The 9,697-nt window shown below is 32.5% G+C and overlaps 2 protein-coding genes across 2 annotated transcripts; both read right to left on the bottom strand.

Annotated features, from left to right (window-relative positions):
- Positions 1–868: 868 nt before the first annotated feature.
- Positions 869–5,640, bottom strand: LOC18609424 (WAT1-related protein At5g40210-like). The gene is made up of 7 exons (XM_007044527.3): positions 5,284–5,640; positions 5,137–5,202; positions 4,919–5,032; positions 1,870–2,104; positions 1,583–1,741; positions 1,333–1,484; positions 869–1,218 (listed from the first exon to the last, which is right to left on the bottom strand). The coding sequence occupies exons 1-7, from the start codon at positions 5,454–5,456 to the stop codon at positions 1,065–1,067; spliced, it is 1,053 nt and encodes a 350-aa protein (XP_007044589.2). The 5' UTR covers positions 5,457–5,640; the 3' UTR covers positions 869–1,064.
- Positions 5,641–6,304: 664 nt separating this feature from the next.
- On the bottom strand, positions 6,305–7,260 carry LOC108660702 (uncharacterized). Its single transcript, XM_018114966.1, has 2 exons — positions 6,867–7,260; positions 6,305–6,777 (listed from the first exon to the last, which is right to left on the bottom strand). Exons 1-2 carry the CDS (start codon positions 7,258–7,260, stop codon positions 6,305–6,307), a joined length of 867 nt encoding a protein of 288 aa, XP_017970455.1.
- Between the last annotated feature and the right edge of the window lie 2,437 nt (positions 7,261–9,697).

Raw genomic sequence — 9,697 nt, 5'->3', positions numbered from 1 at the left:
CCTGGATCCCCTATGCCTCCTTCATCGTATTGGTGAAGGACACACATTCCTGTATAAACAGAAATGAATTGCAGTACAACCTTGTGCTTGTTTCCAAGTAGCTAATGAGATGCCAATCTCACAGAAACCAACTGAGCCAGCTCAACAGGATAGGAAAATGCTTGAACTGTTTTCCAACCGTATATATTTACATAATTTTGCAGTTCAAAAGAGACAACCTGTTCCTTCAACTGTTTTCCAACCGTATATATTTACATAATTTTGCAGTTCAAAAGAGACAACCTGTTCCTTCAACTGATTTCCACGATAAAGTTGCATTCTGTCTTGTAACCAAACAAGCAATAAACAACACAATACCACAATATTCACAGTAAACAGACAATTCCAATGAAACCACCGTCAAGTGTTTTTTCCTCCTTTTATTTATCTTTATTTATTTCACATTTAGCTTTCAAATGATCGTATTTCTTTTCTTCCCACGCTTAGTTGATTACCTTCAACTTTATTCTCCTATTATTTTCATCTCTGCACACATAAGTTGTTATCTTTGATTTTTACTGCCAAAATTTCCTCTTATTTTTCTTTTTGAGTCCAAGCATCACTGCTTCTCTCCCCCCCTCTCCCTCTCCATTGCTGCCACTCTTCTTCAGCCTTTCCCCACATTTCAGCCCAAAATCCAGGGTCAACCATGATTGCCTGTTTCTCAATACGATGTAGTTCACACTTTGCATTATCAAGGGAAAAGTCCTAGCGTCTTTGCAATAAATAAATTATTTATTTATCAAATTTTACGTAGATACTATTTTTAATTTTATTTAATCCTAGGAATTTAATATAAATAAAACAACCTTACAAAAGTTTGTCCCAATTGAGAACCCTGACCTCTTATTTTGTTAACGGAAAATGAAGTCATGGGAGTCAATGCACTACGCTCAACTATCTGAATCCCAATTTTATTTCGAGAATTTCTTGTATACAGAAGGGCATCTTGACGAGCTTATTCCATTTTTCCTTCAGGATTTCTCAGTAGCTCTCCTCTTTCATGTTTTGTGAAAATCAATAAACTACGCCACCAAGCCCCGGTCTGGGAGTAGAGGATCTTTAGCTGAGGATCGTTCAGAGTTATAAATTTCTGCATCTTCAACCATTTTCTCTTCCTGGGATTGCCCCCAAATCACAGCATAAAATCCAATAGCTATTATGGCTGCTCCCAGTAAACTGCAGTTATATTTTGAATTGAAACCATATTTGTTATCTCCTCCAAACTTTCAAGTAAAGCAAACACAATCAAACTTCATTGGTAATAGTTTATTATACACGGAAAAATTTTACCTCCCAAGATAAAGTGTGTCACCAAGAAGGGTTACCCCCATAGCAAGGGCAATGACCATCCCAAGTGGCTTAAACATGGCAACATAGATAGGTCCTTTCCTGCGCAATGCCCATTTGTGAACAACACTTCGAAATGCTACCGCGAAAGCTGCCTAGAGATCAAGAGGGTGCCTCGAGTTAATTCAAATTTCAAAACGAGGAGAGATGATTAGGACAGAACTAAAGGATTTGGTTTGGTGTGTGAACTTACCGTGTAGACAATAGCTATTAACTCCATATTTAGCCCGAGTCTCCAAGCATTTGGGTCCTTCTCTACAATCAGCGAGACAAGCGAGGATAGTATGCAGACAAAGATGCTACAAATGAGTGTTACAATCATCTCCGCAGGGTAGCGCCTTATAATCCAAGTCTGTAGTTTTTGAGAGGAAAAAGGGAAATTACTACTCCATGTTTTTTCCGGTCAATCTTAGAGGGCAAAATTGCAGCAAATTATACATGAAAACAAACGTGTTTATTGTACATTTATTAGAGATGTACCTGAACATTGAGTATAATTGCAAAGATAACACTATGAGATGCAAGGAAAATGCCTCCAATAACCCAGTTTGATTGAGGAATCAGAAGAAGTTCGCCAAGCAATCTATTATTGGATGGAGTACTGGTAAGTGGCAGGCCTTTGTATAAAGTCACAACCAATGCCCCCGAGATTGATACCAGAGTGCCCAAAGACTTTGCCTGACTGCTTTTGATTCCCAAGTCCAGCTTTTCCATCCTGAACAAACCAATATTTGATTCGTGTCTTTTGCTATTGACACTATAACAATATAATGTAGGCTTTTGGAGTACGGATCGTATAATCTTTCTTGTATGACTTTGGGGCTAGGTAATTATTATTCTAACATCTTACTCGAAAAATAGAATCTCCACAAGGGACATATACATGTAAGCCTCGTTTTCTATACTCTGTTATATATACCCTTATTAAACAATTACAGACACTATCGTCACCTTTTGTAGCTAACAAAATTTAACATTACAGGGAAACAATATAGAAATTATTACTTACGAGAATTTGTCATACACCAAAAGCTACTCCTTAACAACTACTTATCTATGAGCAGACCTTTTTTTTTTGGGTACTTGAGTAGCAGAAAGATTTTGAAAAATTCTATACACCATTTTCTTTTTATAAGCATTCTACCTGTTAAAGGAAGTTTTTCTTCTGTAGTATAATATTTATAAAAATTTTAAATAAAATGACATGATGCTGATTGCAAACCAACCTCCCCTAAAGCTTACTTATTTATTCGCTCAACTTTTAGTCATACTACAGTTCAATATTTGCAGAGTATAAAAGCCAAAAGGCAGGGACGGAGTTAGTCAATTTTTATTGGAGGGGCCAAAGGCTAAGAAGAATAAAAGTTAAAAATTTTTAAAACTAATATATTGAACTTAACCATTAATAATCAAAATATTTATAATAGACAATAATTTTATTTAACATGTAAATAAAAAGAACAAAAAGAAAAAAAAAACTTATAATAATACTTTAAGAAAGTTTTACTCGATGATGGTAATATCTTTTTTAATATAAACAACTAAATTATTTGAAAGAAACTTATCATCTATTTTGTTTCGAAATCCTGTCTTTCTCAATATAAACAATTACAAAATTAATGTAGTTAATATCTAATATTCTTATTTTATTATATTTAAGTTTATAATACTAAATATTAAACTATAATGCATAATATATAAATAGTTAAATATGATATACAAAATTAATAATTTTTTCTTATACTCAAAATGATTTCCTTTCAACTAAATATAAAGCGTAAAGCACATTAAAAACATATACTCAAGATAATTTTTTCTTATATAATTAAGATTAATAAAAAATAATATATTAGTGAAATTGTAAACAACAACCAACCATACAATACTAGAACTTATATTTGAGAATTACATATACAATATTTTTTAAATTTTTAAAAAATAAAATCCACATAATAGAAAAAAAATCATGACAAGGAGGACATATAACCTATATAACAAAAAAAAGAATGTGATTAATGATTCGTAAAAATTTAAAAAAGAAAATCTAACGAAACTTAAAATATATGAGCAAATAAACTATAATTGAAAAAAATAAAAAAATAAAAAAATAATAATAGAATTAGAAAAAATTAAATAAAAACTTTACCTTTTTATAATTTCACAATACAATGACAAAAAAGAAAAGAGGAAAAAATGAGTGGAAAGACTTAAAAAATTAAAAATTTGAGTAAAATTGAATGAGGCTTGTAAGATTATTTTATTATTTTTTAATTATACTAATTATTTAATAAGAAATTATTTTGAAAAATCATTAAAAAATATATAATATATACAAAATTTCAAAAATTTTGGGGTGCCCATTGCAAACGGACGCTCCTCCCCTGCCAAAGGGCAACCCCTAACATAAGGAAACGCACTTTTCCCATTTTTGTTTAGATGCTGTGGCTTTAAGAATAGAAACAAATAATTTTTAAATGGTCCTGTGTGATTATTTGAGTAATGTTTTCCACCTGAAGGTTTATAGTTGATCTGAGGGTCGCTTTGGGCTTGGGGGTGAGGCAGTGCATCTTTGTACTGTTTTGGACAGTAAGGGAAGGAGCTGGTTTGCTTTGCTGTCTACTTCACATATAGTATGTTTTATTGAGATTCACCTTCCTTAGCGCCCTTGTTTCGAACCTTTTAACTGAGGATGCCGCTTAAATTCTTCAATGCCTCCTCATATCTTCTTCAATGCTCTCTTTGTCCCAATTAAATTGTCACAATTGATTCTTTTCTTCTTTTTTTTTTTTATCAAAATTTTCTAAATTGGACCTCTATCATTTTAAACATTTTAATTAATCAAATCTTATAAAACATACATCTAAAAATTATTTCATCCAATATTTGTTTTTTAAAAAATCATACTTCTATCAATTATATGTATAAAATAATAGGAGGTTACCGTTGAAAATTTTTTACTAACAAAAGTTAAAATGCGATCCTTATGGAGACGAGTTAGCATTTCTCTAGGATGGATGTAAATGACGGGTAAACATTGTACTAGGATGAAACCCCTTGCTTTTGGTCTTCTGGGGGTTATTTCCTACATTAACCTTTAGTGCAATTATTCTTGTTTGCTTGTGCCACTTGGGTGCGCACTAGGCTCCCTAGTGGCCAAAGGGTGAGGAAATGATGTAGAGATATCACAGATGAATGATGCTGAATCAATCACCGGCCGTTGAAGGGTGAGGAAACGATATGGACAGATCACAGATGAATGATGCTGAATCAATCACCGGCCGTTGAAGGGTGAGGAAACGATATGGACAGATCACAGATGAATGATGCTGAATCAATCACCGGCCATTAAAGGGTGAGGAAACGATATACACAGATACACAGATGAATGATGCTGAATCAATCACTAGCCATTAACAATGTCCAGAGACAATGATACATGCGAAACGAAAAGGTTCTGAATCTAAGTTTGTTTTCGGCCACTGTCCTGAAAGTAGTTAGGCACTGAAAATAAACAGAAACCGGAACGTACCTAGAAATGATGGAAAATAAGAAAGTGAAGGCTGGAGAGAGATCAGCCATGGCCGAGGCCAGAGTTGGAGAGCCATATCCTAGTCCAGTATATGCGCATATCTGTCCAGCATAACTGCAATCCAATTGGAAATACTCAAGTTGCCATCACCAGTTGCAGAGTCAAGTCTCCCTAGATATAAGATTAAACTTTCGTTACAAGTCACAGGGAAAAAGTACCTGAGCACGCCTAGAAGGAAAATTTTGCAGATGCTGGACCATGTAAGAAGAGGGGGGGTTCTTTTTCTGTCATATGCCAACAATATTAAATAAAATTGAATTGGAATTTGAATTTGAATAGAAGAAGCTGAATGTATATAGAGTTACCTATAGAAGATGAAGATGCACGGAGCAAGAATGAAGATGGCAAGGATGTTTGAGTACAAAACTAGGACAAAATCACTGAGTCCTCTGTTCATGGCAGCCTTATTTACAGTGTTTAAGCCCACCTCCAAGAACTCTGTTGAAACCATTACAGCAGTTACACTTGCTCCCCACATCTTCTCTCCTCTCTTTATGTGCCTTTAGCTTTGGGGGTGATGCTATTCTATGTTCGAGGCAGATGATAAACCAGTCACCTTCCGAAGATATAGAAAAGAAGAGGGTAGAAAAAGGGAGGAAGGGGGGCTTTATTTGGATTTTGCAAAGATACCATACCTATGAAATAATATGATGACAATTTTGTACCGCATGATGGATCCCAGATTAGTGACAGTACTAACAACAACTCACTGCACACCTTCATAGTTCGCCAGCTTCGTTGAAGTAACTTTAATTGCACGCAATGACGAATCAAGAATTTTGTATGAGGGGTGTCGAGTCATTATTCAAGGTCATAGATCAGGTCAATACTTTGATTTGGAGTAAAAAATTAATAACTTTTGAAATAAAATTAAATTATAATATAAAATTTTATTAACAATTAAAATATAAATTTTCAGATTCACCAAAATAAATAGACATAAAACAAAAAAAATTAACATTAGATTTTCAAGTAGGCATCATAAGATGTGCTTGACATGCTTTCACACTTTCAAATTCATCGATAATTAAATCGATGTCAATAGTCTTAGCAATCTCTTTTTCAATGTAAAGGATAAGTGAACTAGCAAGAAAATCATCTTCCATCTTGTTACACAATCTTGTCTTTACAATTTTCATGGTTGAAAATGCACCCTCTATAGTTGTTATAGAAATTGGAAGACTTAAGATAAATCGAACCAAACGATCTAGGAGAGGATATACAATTGATTTTTTTGTCTTTGACATTAACTGGCATAGTTTTGAGAAATTTGAAACACTTTGCAAACATAGATCTCGCCTAATATCAAGTTCAAAAAGCTCTAATTCATATTTCATATATATGCAGTTTTTCTGGATGAGTGAAGTCATAAGGATTGAACTTTTGCACAAGCTTGCAGATGTCATCAATCTTGAATAATTTAAATCCATATTTAGGATCCAAAGATGAGCTAAGAACAAGCAACTCCATTATATCTTCAGTAATTCTACTATTCATCTCCTGTAGCCCTAAATCTATAATACCAATGAATAAATCAATCCTATAATGATGCATCATCAGAATTTGCTGACCTTTTAGTACTCGGCCTCTACTTGATTGATGAGGACCATTCATATCAAGAATTTCTATCTCATGTTTCTCACAAAAATACTCGACTTCTTGAAACAAAACATCATACCCATTATCTCTAAAGTTTTGAATAACTTTCTTTGTTGTAGTTGCTAAATTCATTGCATTAACAATGTCTTGTGATTTATGCTGAAGAAGTCCGCATAAATTATCTGCCTTTTCCAAAATCTCTATCATAAGATGTAGAATAAAAAAAATTCAAATGTGGTCATCAAATCATAATCTCTATTAGCTGAGGCCTTGTGGGATGAAGTGCCACCTTCATTTATTATTTCACTTAGAACTTTGAGAGTCAGATTCCACAAATCAAGTAAGCTACGAAGAGACCTTACATGAGAGCCCCATTGTGTATCACCTGCCCTTTTTAATGAGCCAACTTGATTTTTGCCTTTTCCAATTTCAAGCTCATCAGTAGAAACCAACTCTACAATCTCAATTGTGCCAGCAATTTGCAAATGATCCTTTCTTTTTGCAAAGGAATCAACAACATTAATATTAAGAGCCAAATGGGAGAAAAAATGCTCAATAGGGATAACATTTTTGCATGCTGCTACCAATATTAGTTGTAGTCGACGAGCAAAACAATGAATGTAATAAGCAAATGGGCACTTTTTAAAAAATAATGCTCGTAATCCTTTCCATTCACCTTGCATATTACTAGCACCATCATATCCTTGCCCTCGAATATTTTGGATGATAAGATTATGAAAACCAAACACACTACAAATTTTCTCCTTCAAAGTATAAGCATTAGTTTTCTCCACATAAACCAAATCAAAAAACCTCTTTCAAATGAAGCCTTTCTTTATCAACAAATCTTAAAACAATAGCTATTTGCTCTCTTTTTGCACCATCTCATGATTCATCTACAAGAATATAAAATTTTGAATCACCAATTTCTTCTTGAATGAAACTTTGGATTTTGCTTGCATAAAGGGCCAAAATCTCCTTTTGAATCATAGGAGATATATAAGAGGCATTTTGACAAGCATTATCCAAGACAACTTAAGCTACTTCCTCACTGTAAGAAGCAATCTGTTTTATGATTTCAATAAAATTGCCATGATTAATTGAATCCTTACATTCATTGTGAGTTCTAAAGGCAATACCTTGAAATGTACACAACTTAGCATCATCAATTAAAACTTTGAGTTGCAATCAATTTTTTAAAACTTTTTCAGACTTTTGTTTGTTAACAACCTTCTAAATATTTTAAGATGAATTCATTAAATCACAACAACACTCAGCTTTCTTATTTGCAGAATTTTCACCCTTTCCTTCATGGTTTAGGAAAAAACAATCATTCCCCATGTTGACTTTCCTCTGATGTCGAAAACCTTCAACTATAAAAGTAGTTAATTCGAAATGACCATAAGACTTAGCAAATAGAAAGCATGGAAGACAATATGCTTTATCTTTTGTTGGAAAATATTCCAACCAGTCAAAATACAACTTAAACCAAGCATAAACAAACCGTCAACCATTCTTTTCATTTGCTGGATAAACACCTTTTTGTGGAATCCCTTTATATGGACCAAGCTTAAGATAAGTTTTGCATATTGCATCCTTTTGGTCTACTGGGTAATCACTTATTAGCTTATGTAATCTTGGATCACGCTCTAAAGAAAGATCATCAAATTCTTTAGGTTCAATAATGGCAAACTTAGTAAGGTGAGAGTTTAGATAAGGAGATTCATTATCTAAAGGATTGGAAACTTTTAGATGAGGATTATGGACATTCACAGTTGACGTGTTCTGAACAAGGAAGGTCAAAATTGTCTTGCCAAGATTTTTTTTTGAAGTAAAAATCAATGTTTGAATTAATCATGGCTTTGTACCTATTTAATTTGAAAAAGTAAGATAAAATTATTGAAATTTTTAAATATTTTAATCACATTCTTGTCCAGTTTTAAGCCAAATCCCCCGAATTGTGATCAATAATGAACAACGCATATTAATAGTTGAAGAAACTCACCCTAGCAATGATAACAAAACCTAACTTCAAGATTATATTTTGGGCTTTTTGATCAATCACCTTCACCTATAAAAGAATAAAAGTATGCCCATTAAATTAAAATAGATAACAATAATTGATCTACAATATCCTTTATAAATTCAAATATTACTAACATAAAAAAAAGTAAAAATTAAAATTGAATTGGAAATTGGGAACTAAAGAAATATTACTTGTGAATTACAACAGTTTCATCTTAGATGTTACGGATTTCAAAATTTGTATGAGTTAAAAAGCTTAGCATAATTATTTGGTTTGAAGAAGAGAAAGGGATTTCAAATTTGTATGAATTAAAGATAGGGTTTAAAAAAAACCCAAGAAAAAAAAAGAGAGGAACCGTTTAAGAAAAAAAAGTGAAGGGTTTCTATTAAGGAAAAAAAGAAAAAGGAATTATATGAGTTAAAGGGTAGGGTTTAAAAAGAAACCTACGAAAAAAAAGGGAGAAACGGCTTGAAGGGTTGAAAAAGAAAGAAAAAAGGGAAACAATTTGAAGGGAAAAAAGAAACATTTTGAAGGGTTTTTGTCAAACAAAAAGAAAAAAAAAAGGAAAAATGGGAAAACAAATTTTCAAAATTTGGGTGCACTTGAGCATTTATCTCATTGGTTAGTGCATAATCCCCCTGCTTAAAGAGTAGAGTTCGAATCCCCCCTCCCTCAATTATAAAAAAAAAAATTCAAAATTTGGGCCTAGAATGGATTGAACCTAGGTCTTTCAAAATATAATTTAAGCTCCTTACCATTACTCTAAAGTAATTCATTAAAATCAATAGCGGTGACGAAATTATATATTTTAATTTTTAAACTTAAAAATAAAAAAATTAAAAACTGAGGGGTGACGGCCCTCCACCTCTGATTGCATGTTTGGTTTGCAAAATAAAATAAAATGGAATGGAATAGGTATTATATGATAATAGACTAGGTTAAAAATATAATAGAAATATTATAATGTTGGTTAATGGAATGCAATACGATAATAGTTACTATTATGACTTATTATAATATTTGGTTGGTAAAAATAATTTTAGAATTACAAAAGAATAGGTGATAAAAAAATAACAATACTCTTCATTATAATA

The sequence above is a fragment of the Theobroma cacao genome, chromosome 2 (genome assembly GCF_053813885.1).
Source record: "Theobroma cacao isolate CCN51 chromosome 2, ASM5381388v1, whole genome shotgun sequence".
Classification (NCBI taxonomy): Eukaryota; Viridiplantae; Streptophyta; class Magnoliopsida; order Malvales; family Malvaceae; genus Theobroma; species Theobroma cacao.
The sequence above is the reverse complement of the archived record's forward strand: the minus strand, read 5'-3'. Positions and strand labels throughout refer to the sequence as shown.